This window comes from Pipra filicauda, unplaced genomic scaffold (assembly GCF_003945595.2).
Source record: "Pipra filicauda isolate LSUMZ 115617 unplaced genomic scaffold, ASM394559v2 scaffold666_size289731_pilon, whole genome shotgun sequence".
Lineage (NCBI taxonomy): Eukaryota > Metazoa > Chordata > Aves > Passeriformes > Pipridae > Pipra > Pipra filicauda.
The window spans coordinates 135,496-152,439 of NW_024104827.1; the positions used below are offsets into that span (position 1 = coordinate 135,496).

At 54.2% G+C, this 16,944-nt stretch overlaps 1 protein-coding gene across 4 annotated transcripts in view; it reads left to right on the forward strand.

The window, feature by feature from the left end:
* SIK3 (SIK family kinase 3) overlaps positions 1-16,944 on the forward strand; it is a 72,751-nt gene that overhangs the window by 51,625 nt on the left and 4,182 nt on the right. Inside the window, exons 6-21 of one of the 4 annotated variants that reach the window (XM_027739252.2) lie at positions 26-149; positions 836-954; positions 1,291-1,401; positions 1,535-1,675; positions 2,136-2,216; positions 2,322-2,431; positions 2,907-3,060; positions 3,738-3,893; positions 4,448-4,518; positions 7,514-7,657; positions 10,947-11,097; positions 11,870-11,995; positions 12,314-12,399; positions 13,083-13,192; positions 13,845-14,202; positions 14,495-15,354. In XM_027739252.2, the coding sequence (XP_027595053.1) occupies positions 26-149; positions 836-954; positions 1,291-1,401; positions 1,535-1,675; positions 2,136-2,216; positions 2,322-2,431; positions 2,907-3,060; positions 3,738-3,893; positions 4,448-4,518; positions 7,514-7,657; positions 10,947-11,097; positions 11,870-11,995; positions 12,314-12,399; positions 13,083-13,192; positions 13,845-14,202; positions 14,495-15,354 (2,902 nt within the window). The remainder of the gene's footprint in view (positions 1-25; positions 150-835; positions 955-1,290; positions 1,402-1,534; positions 1,676-2,135; positions 2,217-2,321; positions 2,432-2,906; positions 3,061-3,737; positions 3,894-4,447; positions 4,519-7,513; positions 7,658-10,946; positions 11,098-11,869; positions 11,996-12,313; positions 12,400-13,082; positions 13,193-13,844; positions 14,203-14,494; positions 15,355-16,944) is intronic. The other 3 variants (XM_027739255.2, XM_027739253.2, XM_027739256.2) reach the window with 3 other exon arrangements.

Genomic DNA, 16,944 nt, shown 5'->3' on the forward strand with positions numbered 1-16,944 from the left:
ACGAGGGGTTTGTTTTTGGGCGCAGAGCCTCGGCGTGGTGCTGTACGTGCTGGTGTGCGGGGCCCTGCCCTTCGACGGGAGCACCCTGCAGAACCTGCGCGCGCGGGTGCTCAGCGGCAAGTTCCGCATCCCCTTCTTCATGTCCACAGGTAAGGAATGGCACGGGGACTCGGCAGTGCAGGGCCTTTCACCACACCTGGTTCGGTTCTGGCCCTTTACAGCATTATGGCTCGTGCATTTGCAGCCACAGAGATGGGTGTCTGTGTCCTCGTGCTGCAAAAATACCTCTGAGTGCTTTAGTAATGAATCTTGGGTTTGAAAAGTGTGATTAATTTTCAGATAAAAGAGTCATACGTGGATTCTTGGTTGCCTGCTGTGAGGTTAAGGAATAATTTTGCATGGGCTGCATGGAGTTTCCCAGCTGAAAACTGGTTCTCTTCATGCAGCAAATTCCACTAAAATGTGGTGCTTTCAAAGCAAGCTTAGATCCCACCCCAAAGGGGGAGAGCCCCAGCAGTGCCCCACAGTGGCAGCCCAGGGGTAATATGATGGAGAAATCATTCACAGTGAGCTGTTGAGTGGGGACTGGTCAGATTGCTCTTCAGTCCCCAAAAGTCAGTCATGTCATGGTGGGGAGGGACAGGGTGACAGGGAACCACCTCAGGGCTCTGTGTGGCCAGGGTGGCTTCCCTCCTTCCTAGCACGGGAAATCAATGTCTGCAGCAAAGAGGCACACTGGGGACTGACACACTTTGCCTGGGAAGGAAAAAGCCCTTTCCCCTCTGCAGCAACCTTGTCCCTTCCCGAGGGTGACACGGCCTCTCTTCCCTGGCAGAGTGTGAACACCTGATCCGCCACATGCTGGTCCTGGACCCGAGCAAGCGGCTCTCCATGGAGCAGATCTGCAAACACAAGTGGATGAAGCTGGGGGAGGCTGACGCAGAGTTTGACAGGGTGAGCAGGGAGTGGGGGCTGCTCGGTGCCTCAAACAGGCTCCGGGCACGTGGTGCTGCCGTGTTGGTCCAGCTCTCTGGGAACTCTCATTCCCAGTGCTGGTGTGCTGCATTGCCCCTTTCTGTGTCTCTTGGCCTTGCTTGTCACATCCTTCCTCCTCTGCATACATTTTTGTATCTTTCCCTGTGGCACTGGGAGCTTGAGGCACTAGATTTTGGGTTGCTGTGCCATCAGCCTTCAGACCTCATGCCAGCTGCAGCTGGAGCCCAGTGCACTGTGACTCATCAGTGTGCCTTTGGGAATGTCAGCACTAACTCTGAGCCTGTGCCCTCCCAGCTGATAGCAGAGTGTCAGCACCTGAAGACCGAGAGGCAGCTGGAGCCGCTGAACGAGGACGTGCTGCTGGCCATGGCGGACATGGGGCTGGACAAGGAGCGCACGGTCCAGGTGAGGCCCTGCCGTGTCCCGCCTGTTCCCACTGGAGAGCAGTGTGTTCAGTGGCAGCTGAGCATCCCAGCAGAGCATAGGGTGTATTTTATCACTTGACAAAGAGGACTGAGTGCTTTTCCTTTCCCTGCAGTCCCTGCGGGCCGATGCCTACGATCACTACAGCGCGATCTACAGCCTGCTCTGCGACCGCCTCAAGAGACACAAGAACCTGCGCATCGCGCCGTCCCCCAGCATCCCACGGACCATGACCTTCCCCTCAGCCAATATCCAGGTACACCCCACTTGCCTGGTGTCCTTCCAGCCCTGGAAGGCCAGCCAGTCCCTTACCTGCTAAACACAGGCTTGCTTGTGGGTGTCCTCAATGTTCCTTGTCTGAGAATTCTCTCCTCTGACAGAGGAGAAGGAACTGTGAGGGTTACTGGGAGCTGGAGTTCACTGCTCAGGACTGCTCTGTGGTGCTTCTTCCTCGACTTGTGCTGCTGTTGAAGCAATGAGCACTTGTTTTGGGGGAGGCCAGTTCATAGGGGAAGCAGAAGGGACCGTGCCTGAGCAGAAGGGAGTTGGGGAAATGAGGCAACCCCTTGAGAACCGAGAATGAACAGCTCTGCATTGGCTCCAGGGTAACCTCCCAGATGCTTAGGGCTGTGCACTTGTGTTAATCCAGCAGTGTTTGTAAAGGGGTTGTAAGCAGTGCTGTCTTTGTGTCTTCTGATGCTGATCTCTCCACACAGCAGACAGAACAGACAAGCAACACCATGAACATGAATGTGCCACAAGTCCAGCTCATCAACCCTGAGAACCAGATTGTGGAGGTGAGGTACCCCCCCAATGGTCCCTGCAAGTTCTTTTCCCGGCTTGCATTAAAACCTTTCCTTTGATCCTTGTATTTCGACCTCTCCAATGTTTTCCCTGCCCAGACTGATGGAACAATGAACCTGGACAGTGATGAAGGGGAAGAGCCCTCACCCGAGGCTCTGGTCCGATACCTCTCCATGAGGAGGCACACAGTGGGAGTGGCTGACCCACGGTGAGTACTGGAATCTAAACTCCCAGCTGGAGGATTAATGGGACCTGAAGATTTATTCCCAGCACATGACTTTGGTCCTTCTGGGTGTTCCTTTAAAAGTCTCAGTCCCATTGCACAACTTGGTTAGTATTTCAGATGGGGATGAGATGCTTTCCTCCTCCTCTTCCTCATCAGCTCTCTGTAAGCTATACTGGTGTGCAAGACAGTGTCTCACCTGAGCTGCACTGATGTCATGTCCAAGGTGAAGGTTTTGTGATAAGTGCCATCAAGGTTAATGCCAAGAGCTAGTTCTGGCCAATCTCAGCATGGAGGGGGAAAAGGGACAAACAAAAACCCAGGAGTGACTTGGCTGATCTGTGTGACCATTTTCCAGAGCAATAAGAAGCTTTTTGTGAAGGGAAGCTGTGTGTACTGGGTCTGTGAGAGGTTTTCCTCACATCATGGCTAATTCACCTCTCTGAATGTGATTGCACAGGACGGAAGTCATGGAAGATCTGCAGAAGCTCCTGCCCGGCTTCCCCCGTGTCACTCCTCAGGCTCCGTTCCTGCAGGTGACCCCGAATGTGAACTTCATGCACAACGTGCTGCCCAGGCAGAACCTGCAGCCCACAGGACAGCTGGAGTACAAGGTAGTGCCCACTGTGCTCCCTGCTGTGCTCTGTGCCCTGCCAGGCTGGGGGGGTGTTTGTGCTCGCTCTGTTTGCCAGTTCCTTGGAGTCCAGAAGCCTCAAGATTTACTCTCTTTAGGTATGACTCCAATTGGTTCTTGAGTGTAGGTTTAGATTAGATATTAGGAACAAATTCTTTACTGTAAGGGTGGTGAGGCCCTGGCACAGGTTGCCCAGAGAAGCTGTAGCTGCCCCATCCCTGGAATTGTTCAAAGCCAGGTTGGATGGAGCTCTGAGCAACCTCATCTAGTGGAAGGTGTCCCTGCCCATGGCAGGGGGTTGGAACAAAATGAGCTTTAAGCTTCCTTCTAGCCTAAATCGTTCTGGGTTTCTGTCATTCCATGGAAAAGCTGAAGAACGAAAGAACAGTGCAATATGAGATTAATTAATGGGCTGGGGAGGAATAGGACTGTGCTGCCTGGCTTTGAGCTGCAGGTTGCAGGCTGGCAGCTAAAGCAGCGTGCAGGGAGATGGAGAGTTAAACCCTGCTCCTCCACTGACACTGCCTCTCGCTGCCCCACATCACCCGACACGTTGGTGACATTCCTGAAGCCCAGGAGGCTTCTCTTCTGCCTGTGTCTGGTTTGTGACCTTGGGGTCTGGTTCGGGGTGGGTGACTGGGCTGTCTGTGTCCCCAGGAGCAGTCCCTGCTGCAGCCCCCCACCCTGCAGCTGCTCAACGGGATGGGCCCGCTGGGCCGGCGGGCGTCGGACGGCGGGGCCAACATCCAGCTGCACGCACAGCAGCTGCTCAAGCGGCCCCGGGGCCCCTCCCCGCTCGTCACCATGACGCCAGTGAGTACCAAAGGGACAGGAGAGAATGGGGGTGTGCTTAAAAATATCTCCTCCCGCAGGCAGAGGTGACTGTGTCCAGGTCACAGCAGACTCCACGTGTAGGATGTGCCTGCTTGCTTCCAAAGGTTCCCCTGCTCTGGAGCAGTGGAGTGCTCTATCCCCATGCAGGAGAGTTGCTGTGCTCTCTGATATCTGGCAGCCAAGATGGTGTTCCTCTCTGGAATTGACAGTGTTTATGCATTTTTTTAATGATTGCTTTTCTTCTCCTTTGCTGATGCCATGGAGAAACTGAAGTGTCCATCTTGGGCATTCATGCATGTTCTTTCTTCCTCGGTGCATCTGTATCAATGAATTTTCCATGTAGCAGCAACCTTGTACAGGCAGTTTGACTGGGGAGGGAATGTCGGAAGGGGTTCTTGGCTGAGTTTCTTTGGTGCTGCAGAGGAGCCAACACACAGCCCTGCAAGAGCTCCTTTGGGAAGGTCAGGTGTCCCCTCAGTGGATGGGACTGTGCTGGCTGTCCTTTAGAACTGTGGCTTCTCTTCTCTCCACAGGCTGTCCCAGCTGTCACCCCCGTGGATGAGGAGAGCTCTGATGGGGAGCCAGATCAGGAAGCTGTGCAGAGGTAACTCCCACTCTGTTAACGTTTGCCCTTCCTGCCTCCACGAGGCTCACCCTGGGGTGTTCCACAGCTGAATTCAAACACAGCAACCTCACCAGGGCACCAAACTTGATTACAGCGAAAGCTCAACACTTCTCCTGTTCCTGTGGGTGTTGATTACTGCAGGCAATTGCTCCTCTGGCACTACTGGGTGCTTACAAAGCTGGATTCCCCTGAAATGGGTAGCTGATTGAGCAGTAGGTTCTCCAGAAGCTCTTGGAACTGCTAAATTCCTTTGCTTAGTGTGCAGCAGCATGCAATCCACACTAACCTGCCAAGTGAGTGCCGAGGGATTCCCGCTCCCTGCTGAGTGCTGGAGGTGGGAGGATCTCCTCTGTGGCCTTGGGTGCCAGTGCAGCTTTTGTATCAAGACATGCAGTAAACATCCAACTCTGATGCCTCAAACAAAGTGAGCTTGCTGGAAATACGGGTACCTCTAGCTGCTAATTTTAGCATCAGGCCTTAAAATAGCCTGCTCCAATAAGGAAAGGATTATGAGCTCTCAGGCTGGGAACTTCTGTTCTCTGTGTCTGCTCCAAACATGTAGTAGGAAGGGGATAGAATATGCTTGTACTTTCTCAGTCCATGAACACACTAACCATGGCCTCACTAACATTTTCTTAGTAGCTTTTGCACAGTTCTTCTCTGCTAACCAGCTGGTGCACTATGTGTGGTGGGTGCTCCTGCTTCTTACCTTGAAGAGCTTTCTGGATCCCCCGCTTTGTACAGGCCAGCACTTGAGTGAGGGAGGGGTTCTTCAGGGGCTCAGAAGGGTTCAGACTGGGGATTGTTACAGACAGAATGACACTGGGGTGGGTGCAGGTCATACTCCAGAGCCTTGGCCAGCTCTGCTCCTCTTGGTGCTCCAGAGGAAGTGTGAGCAGTGACAGACTGTGCACTGAAATTCCTTTTGCCTACCTGAGCTTAGAAAGTCTACTTTTAGCATCAATAATAGCCTCGGTAGTCATTAAAAGTTGTAATTTAGGGCCCATAATGTCCTCAGACAGCTGGCAGTCTTTCTGTGCAAACCAGATAAATCTCATTCTTGGCAAGGGGATGCCTGAACATCTTACCTGGGCAGATTTTCACTGCTCTAAACCCAGAGGTTTCAGTTGAGCCTTTAAAGCATTAGCTCAGCTAGAAACATTTTGAAACCTCCATCCAGCATTTTGTAGGTTGCAAGGCACTGAAATGTTCAGATCCCGCTGGAAGCCAAATCCCCTTGGACCAAGAGGTCACTGCTGCTCTCGACAGTGCTGCCTTTAGTCCTTTCACAGCACATGTTCTTCTTCCACCAGATGGCCTTGAAAAAGCACCATCCAGGTTGTGTGTTAACTTGCTCTCCACCCCTTGTGTTGCAACATGTCAGTAGTCATCAGAGAAGGGTAAATAGCATTACCATAATGGACAGATGCAAATATTTAGCTTCTCAGAACACTGCCCCAAATACTCTGTTTGCAGCCACCAGTGAGCAGCTTTTGCCCTCCTTAATCTGACCTTGAAAGCAGAGCGTAGGTCTTCTCTCTGTTCCAGGGAACAGTCAGGTCTCCTTGGAGCTTTGGGAAACTTTCTTCCACCCGAAACGCTGTTAGAGCTCATGATTGGATTGTTCCCTGGAGGGCTGAAATAAAATGATCTTAGCAAACCACAGCAGCAAAGCTCTTTGGGAAACTTTCCCCGTCTGCATCAAATGATTCTTAAACAGCTAATGGCACAGGCTTTGGCGGGGCACCACAGCGCTCTTAACCTGCTTCTTCTGCTTAAGTGGCTTCAGTAGCAAAGAGAGGCTGGGTTTGGGCAAGGCAACAACTGTACTGCTTGCTGCTCTTTCTGCTTCACAGTGGGAGCTGCAGGGGACAAGAGCAAAGGTGAGAATTCCCAGGTGTCACTGGCCAAGTGGTCTTTGGCCCGGTTACCACCTCACTGCTGGTTCACAGGAGCAGAAGGAGTTGAGTTCGTACGGGGGCGTTCATCCCTCCTGGCCTTGAACAGCTCTGGGAGGGAGCCCCAGCCCCCTCCTCACCCCCAGGGCAACCTGGGCAGGGGCTTCACCTGCTCTCTGCTGGCCCACACCCCGGCTGCCCTGGGCAGGGCTGTGCCAGGAGCAGCAGGGCAGGGCAGTGGCTCTCAGCTCTGTGTGGCCCTTCCTCACATCCTCGTCGGAGCAGAGGCTCCGAGTTCCGCACTCCCAGTCTTTGGGGGGTTTGCAGGAGACCTGCAGCTCTTTGCCAGTGCAGAGGGGGCTTTCCTTCAAGCCGTTGCCTCCCAGCTGTGGTGTAAGAGGCGAGCCCAGGGACTCTCTCACTGCTCGGGATCTCATTCGCTGTGCATCCCACGCGGTTCCCGACTCCCTGGAGCGGAGCAGGGACTAGATGGCGCACTTGGACCGGGCTGGCACCAGCCCTTCCTCAGCCTCAGCCCTTCCTCGTGCTCCTCGGGCAGCCCGAGGCTCTGCCCACCCCGATCTCTGCTGGGGTGTCCCCCCTGCACCCTTCCCTGCGGGATCTGGGGTGCAAAGACCACCCTGGAAGGTGCAGCAGCTTCGCTCTGTGCCTGCTCTCTGCCCGGCTCTTGCTGGGTTATCATCTGTCTTGGCTCCCGTGGGCACACTGGGGCCTTGGGAGAGGGAGGCAGATGTGCTCCAGTGGAGGGAATGCCTGCTGAGGGCAGGCAGTCACCTGGGTATTCCCAAAGGGATATACCAGCAACGTGGCTTTCCTGCTGGGAAGAGCGAATGGCTCCTCTTTCCTTCCGAGGCTGGAGCACCAGCAGCTGAAACTACACTTGTCCCCTAGGCACTGACAACCCAGTGCTGTGAGAGGCATGGGCAGAGTGCCCATGGCGTGTTCTGAGCACTGCAGAAGCTTCTTCCTTCCCGTTTTCTTTGGATTATCTAACGCTCCCTGTTTTTGGAGTACTCCCATCAGTCTCTTATAAAATGTGCTCCCGCTTGTTGCAGATACTTGGCAAATAGGTCAAAAAGGCACACTCTGGCCATGACCAACCCTACAGCTGAAATCCCTCCAGACTTGCAGAGGCAGCTAGGACAGCAGTCCTTCCGACCCCGGGCTTGGGCTCCACACCTGGGACCCGACCAGCACCGGTGAGTAACGGCACCGGCCGGCCGGGCAGCTTTGGGCCAGGAACCCTGTCAGCTGGCATCCAGAACGGAGCTCTGAGGACATCCTGCCTGGCAGGGAGGGGTGAGGAGGAGGAGGAGGAGTAGGGATGAAGAGCAGACCCACAGAGCAGAGGGTGTCTGGCCGTGCTGGGGCCGTGAGTTCCGCGCTGGCACAGGCTCCCTGCCTGCAGGGACGAGCAGGAATTGGCTGGCTCTTCCCTCCAGTCCCATTTTTGTGGCTGGAGATGCTTTCCGGGAAAGGCTGCCATCACAGAAAGGTTGGGAATAAGCTGTTTGTTTTAAAGGAAAGCTTTTCCCTGTTGTAATGTTAGTGTCAAAGTAGCAAATTTGCTACAGAATGTTTTTTGGAGGCAGATACAAGCAAAAGATTACACCAAGTCATCCACACCAGGGCTTAAAACCCTCACTGTTCTGCACCAGAGTTGTGTGTTCTGACTGCAAAGTCTCTTTGCAAAGCTCCTCAAGAGTCATTTTGTTTCTAATCTGAACCCTTGGTGGGAATGATGTGGGGAAAGGAAGCTGGGGTGGTAAGAGAAAAACAATCAGTGTCTGGGAAAGGGGGAACCGTGGGATTGGATCTAAACAGACTCAGAATGTGTGGGAGGGACACTCCTGATGGAGAGGTGTTAATGTGACTGAGTCCTTGTCACAGCAGCAAACCGGAGATGCTAATGCTCCAGAGGGAGCTTAAGAACCTCTTAATAAAAAAAACCCTCTTATAAAAATGCTTAAAAGTGCTCTGAACCCTCTGTGCCGGGAGCAAACCAGCTGCACACTGGAGTGTGCTGCCTGTTGGGAAAGCAGTGGCTGCCAGGCCAGGCTGGTGCTGGTGTCCAGCCCCTCAGGCAGCTCACACTGGCAGGCTTGACAAAGCCCTTTTTATTGTAGCCAGAGACCTGCTGAGCTGAGCACTGATGTAATCAGCAGGGACAGGTGAACTCTGAGCAGACTGAGGCAGTGCTAGTGCCACGCTGGAGCTCCTGAAAACCAAGATAAGCACCTCTCTGCCCTGAAGTTACTCCCTCAGAGGTGCCTGGGGGATGGGAAGAGCAGGAGGGGAAAGATTTCTAGGGCCACAGCTTGATAGGAAGGGGAGAGCAGCTTGCAAAACAACCAGAATGTGCTGTGTCCTGCTTTCAGGATTGCTGCAAATCCTCAAGGTAAGCCAGGTCCCTCACACAGGGAAAGGAGCGGAATTTTTACAAGACTTAAACCACATTTACCCTGTAAATAACGTTGGTGTCACCTCTGCCACTTGGATCCGGAGTCCTGAGGCTGTTGCATCTTGAGCAGGATGGTATCTGCACTTTCCACCCTCGGTGTCATAACATGCTGTGAGCCTGGCTCGTGTTTTTCCTGTGAAATCACGGAAATTTCGTCTGACCATGGCCTAAACAGAGTGTCCCACATTGAGTCCAAGACATACCTGGCACAGGAATTACCAGTCTTGTGTCATTATGTAAATAAACCCCGTTGTTGAATGGCAGATGGGTTTTATTTTAGCCCTTAACCTATTTTAAGCCATCTTATATTTTCTTATGTAGCCCCTGATTTTGGTCACGTTGAAGTATCTGGAAGCCAAATTGAAGTACAGCAACTGCACTGGGCAGTGCAGCTGTTCTGCCTTGGCCACACAGCCTTCAGAACCTCAGCACCTTGATTTTATCTGTAGCTTCTGCTTTCCATCAATGCAACAGGAGAACAAATGGATCAGGAAAATGGATGGGATGGCATCAAAAGGCAGGAGCACAGCTCTGTCCTTGGAAGAAGGTTGTGTGTGATCTACAGAAACTGCAGTACATCCTGCTAAGGCAGAGACAGTGACAAAACTGAACCCAGTGTGCTGGAAGGGGTCCAGCATTGATCACTCTCTGATAAGGGGAGCCTGGAACAGGCCTTGGATGGGCACTGGAGTTAAGGACCAGTCCAGGTGCAGCCAAGTGGGCTCTTGCTGGGTTTGGTGTCAAAGGTGCTGTAAAGACCATGTCTCCACAACCTTCTCTCAGACAAAAGCTACTGCTGGAGCCTGTGCATTAGGTATTACTTGCTGGGTTCTGCAGGCAGCATTTACAGAATCTTTACAGAAGAAATTCTTTACTTATGGAAGAAATTCTTCCCTGTGAGGGTGGGGAGGCCCTGGCACAGGTTGCCCAGAGAAGCTGTGGCTGCCCCAGCCCTGGAAGTGTCCAAGGCCAGGTTGGACAGGGCTTGGAGCAACCTGGGCTAGTGGGAGGTGTCCCTGCCCATGGCAGGGGGTGGGACTGGATGAGCTCTAAGGTCCCTCCCAACCCAAACCGTTCTGTGATTCTGATTTGCACAGAAACCAGGTTCTCTAGAGAGCCTTTGCCCAGAAGCCATGAGGGCAGGCAGAGAAACCCGTCTGTTTGTTGTGAGGCACATTGTGACGTGTATGCAAAGTTATCTTTGCTTGTGATAGTATTGTGGCACCTAATAATATTGTAATAATACAGGTGGCACCTAATGGCAGGGCAGAGGAGCTCAGTGGTAATGGGGAGCCCCAACCTTGGGAGAAAACAGCTCCTGAAAAAAATCTGGCTCCCTCTGATGGTGAAGAAACCTCACTGAGAAGGGAAATTGCTCGTGGTGCCTTGGGCACAGTTGCCTCAGTACTGGCTGTGTCTGCCTTTGAGATGTGCCCAATGCAGGGCATCCAGGTGACAGGGAGGCTCTGGGTGTTAAGTGAGAAGGATTTCCCCCGAGTGCAGAGTTCCCTTCCCATCCCCTTTTTAGTTCAGGGGATCCCTAAGCATGAATGCCAGCCTCCCTTCCTCTTTGGAGCTGCAGAACACATCAGGCTTCTCTCTCTCCATGTGCCATTCCTGTTTTCCACAGACATCAGGTGTAGTCAGGGGAGCTGGAAGACTCAGGAAGTGCCTACTGAACTGGTGAATTTTAGCTTTTTAGGATGCTGAGTGGTTTCTATAAACCTTTTCCATCTGAGGGATAGATCCATCTGTCTGGATGGACAGTGAGTTGCTGCCCATCTGGAATCTCGTTTGTGGCTGGGTTGTCTCCAACATAAAGCACATTTACCTGCCCAGGCACCAAGGATACTCAGTGATCCTGCTTCCTCCTCAAGGTGATGGTGGCACTTTATTTCTCCTTCTAAACCACAGTTTATTCTGTGTGAGTGGGCAGGTAGAACTTGGCACAGCTGGTGGAAGTGAAATGGCTCTGTACTGGAGTTTGTTTTTTGGCTGGTGCCACTAACCCCCTTCCCCATGTTCAGCTCTATTTACAAGGACTCCAACACCCTGCACCTCCCCACCGAGCGCTTCTCCCCGGTGCGGCGCTTCTCCGACGGTGCTGCCAGCATCCAGGCTTTCAAAGCCCACCTGGAGAAGATGGGCAACAACAGCAGCATCAAACAGCTCCAGCAGGTGAGAGAGGGGTGGGGGTCTCGAAAGAGCCACTGCAAGGGCTTTTTATTGCCTCGGCCTTGCTGCTTCGGGAAGGAAAAGGTGGAATCTTTATGTTAAAGGCTGAGGGGACACAGTGGGGACTTCCCACCCGAGGGGCTGTTCCCTCTCTGTGTGACTGCAGCAACCCCTGAGTGTCCTCTGAGCATACAGGCAGTTCACCTGCAGCTCGGGAGCTGGGCAGCTTCCACCCCCCTCTTTTTGGGGAGGAAATGTCATGCTGTGCCCACTCATGTGTGTCCTGCCTGCTCTTGCAGGGCCCACCAGGACTGCAGCTGCCCTCTGTCACATTCTCTGTGGCAGCAGTATTGGGGCTGTTCCAGGGTCTCCCAGGAAAGGACAGCTCCTGCCACCGCAGTTTGGAGTGTGTTGTGTGATACTCCCTGCACAGCCAGGCACATCTTGCCGATGGCTGGAGCAGGATTTGGCCCCAGGACAGGCCTTTTCCCTTGCAGCACCATAGAAATGAGATTCTCTCCTCACCTTGAAGTGTCGTTACCAGAGCTTGTTGCCTGCACTAAGGGAACACAACGGTGCCAGCTCGGTGTCACGTGCACCCAGTGCTTTTCTGTTGTCTTGCCACGTTATTGCAAACCTGATTCTGTCAAATTAAATGGATTAGGCTTTTTTTGCCAGCTTTTTTTTGGAGGGGTGGGATGCAGAGCGTGCCTTTTTGCACAGCAGTGAGTGTGCACGAGAAGGTCATTTCCAGAACATGCTGGGTTCCTTGCAGGAGTGTGAGCAGCTCCAGAAGATGTACGGTGGGCACATGGACGAGAGGACGCTGGAGAAGACGCAGCAGCAGCACATGTTGTACCAGCAGGAGCAGCACCATCAGATTCTTCATCAGCAGATTCAGGTACTGGAGCCCGAGCCAGAGTTGCTGAAGGCTTAGCTGTGTTTTCCTGCTTTGCTGCAGACACAACTCGTGAGCAGGTCCCGGGGGGATTGAGGGAGGGCAGTTTTTGCTGGGCTTGCTGTAGCAAGACCAAGCCTGAAGGATTTCAGCAGAGATGTTTGCACAGCTGCTGTGGTAGCTCTGGTAGCCAGGGCTGCAGTGAGGGACTGAAATTCAGTGCATCTGGTTACATCCTGCTTCACCCAGCAATGTTTCTAAATTTACTAACTGAAACATTGACTGCAAACACTTTTTGTTTTCTTGTGGTGCCTGGTTCAGGATTGTATCCGACCTCCACAGCCATCTCCACCCTTGCAAGCTCCATGTGAAAACCAGCCAGCTCTGCTCACTCACCAGCTTCAGAGGTAAAGAAATGACTTTAGAAACACTCTGGGGAGTGGGTTTTACTCTTACTCAGACCTGGGGATGAGCTGACACACACAGGAGAGGCCAGGCTGAGTTGGAGGTTTATGAAGTGAGACTGGCACAGCCATTTCCCAGGTGAACGTGCCTGATCCTTTGAGCTGGATTCTGTCAGAAGGATTTTAGAAGCAGAGAAACATGATTCAAAGGCACAGACCTGCTTTGAGCAGGGGACTGACAGTCCTGCCTTTTGAGTGGCTTGAAGATGCCACTTCAGCAGCTGGGCTCTCTCATGCCTCCTGCATGTCTCACACCTCTCCAGGCCCTCAGTGAGGTCACTGTCTTTGCCCTCAGCACCCTGACCTGTGGGTGAGGCAGGCTGAGTTATGGGAAAGGAGAGCAGCGTGTGTCACTGCACACAGTGAGTCAGGAGCTGAGCCTGGGGTGTCCTTGTCCCCAGTTTTCTGTTGTAGTCACCAGGTCATGCTCACTCCCTGTGTGATTTGGACAAGGCAGGTGGCTCTCGGAAGAGAAGACAAGCTGCACAGAGCTTGGGATCCCCAGCAAGGGCTTTGAGGTGTTTATTTAGAACGAGACGTGCAGCATTTGGCATCAGCTCTCACAGTTGAGAAGGAATCTTAACGAGGAGCAGGCATGATGAGAAGGTGCTTGTTTCCCTGCGTAGGTTACGGATCCAGCCATCCAGCCCGCCCCCGAACCACCCCAACAACCACCTCTTCAGGCAACCCAACAGCAGCCCACCCCCCGTGAGCAGCAGTGTGCTCCAGCCCCATGGTAAGCAGTCCTGGGAGCTGGGTGGGCCCCTGGCAGGGCTCTGTGGTCCCTCAAACCTCAGGGAAGCAGTGTGGGGGTGCCAGGGCCTGAGTCCCCCACGGCCCAGGCGCTGCACAGTTTGCTGATGATGTAAAAGATTCTCCATCTGGCAGCAAGGGCTGGTGTTATCGAGAGCTCGAGAGGAGCTGCCAGCTGGAATGTGCTGTTGGGTTTCTTGTCACAAGATCCTTACTTATCACTCCTGGGGGTGGGGAGGAAGGGCTGATATTCTTGGGTTTATGCAAATCACTGTCAGCTCTGCTGAGTTTCTGTTTCTGTGCAAGGGGCTCTCGCTGTGACCTTTGCACGCTGGCACAGCATGACAGAGCACTCAGGAGCCTCACTCCTCACCCCCACAGACACGTACTGGGCTCCCAGCATGGCCCAGAATCATAGAGTGAATCATAGTTTCATAGCCTGGTTTGGGTTGGAAGGGACCTTAAAGATCATCTCATTCCACCCCCCTGCCATGGGCAGGAACACCTTCCATTAACCAGGTTGCTCAGAGCTCCATCCAGCCTGGCCTTGAACACTTCCAGGGATGAAGAGCAGATCTCTCTCCCAAGCCTCACCATGGGCTGACAGGAGTGCTGAGGGTCTTTGTTCCTTGTAGGTGCTGCCTCCCAGTCCCAGTTCCAAGGGATGCCATCCCACAACACAATCTTCCCGCAGTCCGGTAACTGTTCCCCCCCTCCAGCCATGGGGCTGACGTGCCTGGGCCTGCAGCAGCAGTCGCAGCCTCAGCAGGTCACAATCCAAGTGCAGGAGCCCGGCGACATGGTGGGCAGCAGCCTCCTGCCCGGAGCCCCCGTGGGCGGGCAGGGCCTGGCGTCCCACACGCGGGGAATGTCCCTGAGCCCCAGCGCCAGCCAGATCCAGATGCAGCACCGCGCCAACCTGATGGCCTCCCTCAGCTACGGCCACCGGCAGCTGTCCAAGCAGCTCAGCGCCGACAGCGCCGAGTCGCACAGGTAAGGCCTCCCTCCCTGCTCCCGGCCCGGGGAGCGGGGTGGGGAACAGGGAGGGGGTGTCTCGGGGTAAGATGCAGTGTCCTTGCCAGCCCGGGCCGTGCTGTGCTGGTTTTGGGGGGCTCGCTCCCTCCCTGCCCTTCGGAAGGAGTTCCTGAGCCAGGCCAGGGCTCTGCAGGGCTGCTCTGCCACGTGCCTGAGGAAGCCCCTGGGCTGCCTGCCGAGCAGGGCGGGCAGCCTGGCGTGCTGAGCCACTGCAGTGCAGTCACTCGTCCTTCTCCTTGAACGTGAACAGGTATCCCCCCGCCAACTACGACCAGGTGCACTTACACCCCCACCTGTTCCCGGAGCAGCCCCGCGTTTCCCCCAGCAACTACAGCCCGTCGGGAGGAGTCGGGTTCCCTCCAGCTCAGCAAGCTCTGAAGGTCCCGCAGCTTGACCAGTATCCCAGTTTCCCTCAAAACGCACATCAGCAGCAGCAGCACTACACGGCATCGGCACTACAGCAGGCACTGTTGTCCCCAACACCTCCCGACTACAGCCGACACCAGCAGGTACCGCACATCCTCCAGGGACTGCTTTCCCCCCGGCACTCGCTCACGGGGCACACGGACATGCGGCTGCCCCAGGCAGAATTTGCACAGCTCATCAAACGGCGGCAGCAGCAGCAGCAGCAGCAAGAATTCCAAGAGTTGTTCAGGCATATGAGTCAAGGGGATGCTGGGAATATGGGCACCAGCGTGGGACAGAACCTCTCGGAGCGCCAGTCGCTGTCTTTGCCTTATCAGAGTGCTGACACGTACCACCCCCAGAACAGCCCCCAGCATCTCTTAAAAATCAGGGCGCAAGAATGTATCCAGCAGGTCCCTGCGTCCGTGCCGCCACCGCAGGGATACGGACACCAGCCAGCCCTGTTCCACTCGGAGAGCATGGAGGAGGACTGCGCCTGCGAGGGAAACAGGGACAGCTTTCCTGACAGTAAGAGTTCAAACACATTGACCAAAGGTTGCCACGAGACCCCTCTGCTTGTAAACGCAGGAGGGCACGGGGACCCCGAATCTTTGCTAGGAACTGCTAATCCCGCGCAGGAGCTGGGAACGCACCAGTACAGGCATCAGCCCGCACCCGGATTCAGGAATAAGGTGCCCAGCAGAGGTAAGGCTTCCTGCTGCCCGTGCAGGCCAGTGTCCACCCGTGCCGGCCGTGTCCCTGCCCAGGGCACCGCCCCGCCCGGCACGGCAAGGGTTTCCTGACATGTTTTGCACAGCATGGAATTACTGACATTCTTTTTGGCTTTTGTGGCCTTAAGTAAATGGCAGGCACAGCCTCTGTAATAAACAGGGTTGAGTAAGGAGGGAACCCAACCGGCTGCTTCCCTTAGGAATTTGACCTACTTCTGCAAGCAGGTAAAGCCCAGGCCCCAGTGTGCCACCATCTTTTCAGGGATGCTGTGTGCTGGCTATGGATTTATTCTTGCTGGTGATGTTCCCCATTCCTTGTAAACACAGGATAGGAAGAGTTCAGCTGCTAGCACACCCCGAACTGTAACAGTGTGTCCATGTATTCCTGCTCTTAAGCACAGACCCTCGAGTCCAGGCACTGCTAAAGCTGCCCCAAACCCACACAGTAACAGTGCTGGTCAGTGTCCTGTGGCTCAGGTGGCCTTGCAGCCTCTCTGGCACTTGGGAAGCAGCAGCGAGATTCTATCCTTGCTTGAACTGGAAAGGGTGAATTCTGGAGAAAATGAGTTTAAACTTGCCATTTGTTTCTGAAGACCTTTCCTGCTCCTTGGAAGCAGCTGCGCCTTTGCTCCTCAGTGGCTCTGCTGGCAGCGCTGTGCTGTCAGAGAATTCCTGCCTGAGCTGTAATTCCAGGCTCCTCTGCAGGAAAAACACCCTCCAAGCCCCTCGCTAAGAGGGCTTTCAGGAGAGGCTGAGCAGGCAGATCAGTATTCCCTGCAGGACTGGGGGTGCTGGGCTGGAGCCACCAGCTTGCCCTTGGCACCGAGGGCCCTATTGCGGAGGAGCCGTGTCCAGGGCACAGGAGGCCCAGCTTTGTTTGGGGACACAGCACGGGTTTGTTGGGAAAGTACCGGGCTGGAACAGGCTGGCTCAGAGGTCTGAGTGGGGCTGCCAAGCCCTGACCCCCCAGAGCGTGGGCGGGGGGCAGAGACAAGGCAGGGCTGTTCTGAAATCCTCCTAAATTCTGAATTACCGATGTGTTTGCTCTCAGAGCTCCATTTCCCTGCTGTGCTTGGAGCATGAGTTGAGGGAATTGCCCCAGGTTCAGTGGAGGTGGGAAGTTCTGGAGGGGCTTTTGGTACCAAATCATGAGTTGCATCTTGCCACCATAGCCCATTAGGTGGACAACAAGGTTTGGTGAAGTCAGAAGCCAAATCTCTACACCCACACTGCTGGTTACACAAGGAACAGGACTTTAGACTACAAGGCCTTGTAAATGAGTAAAGGCAAGTAAATGTTTACAAATATGTTTGTGTAAGCCCTTCTGACAGGGCTGTTTGGAGTGATCACGTAGTAAACTATGTCTTGGGATGCAACTGCTTGTACCACTTTCCTCAAGGCCTCCATAACCCACTTGGACTCAGGCCTGCACCACTTCAGGTCCAGGCAGAGTTGCCTCAAAGCTGTCCAGGGACCCTTACCTGCACCAAATCCTACATCCCTGGGTTTTCTCACTATTGACCTACACCAAATCTGATGTCCCTGGGTTTTCCCACTATTTTTC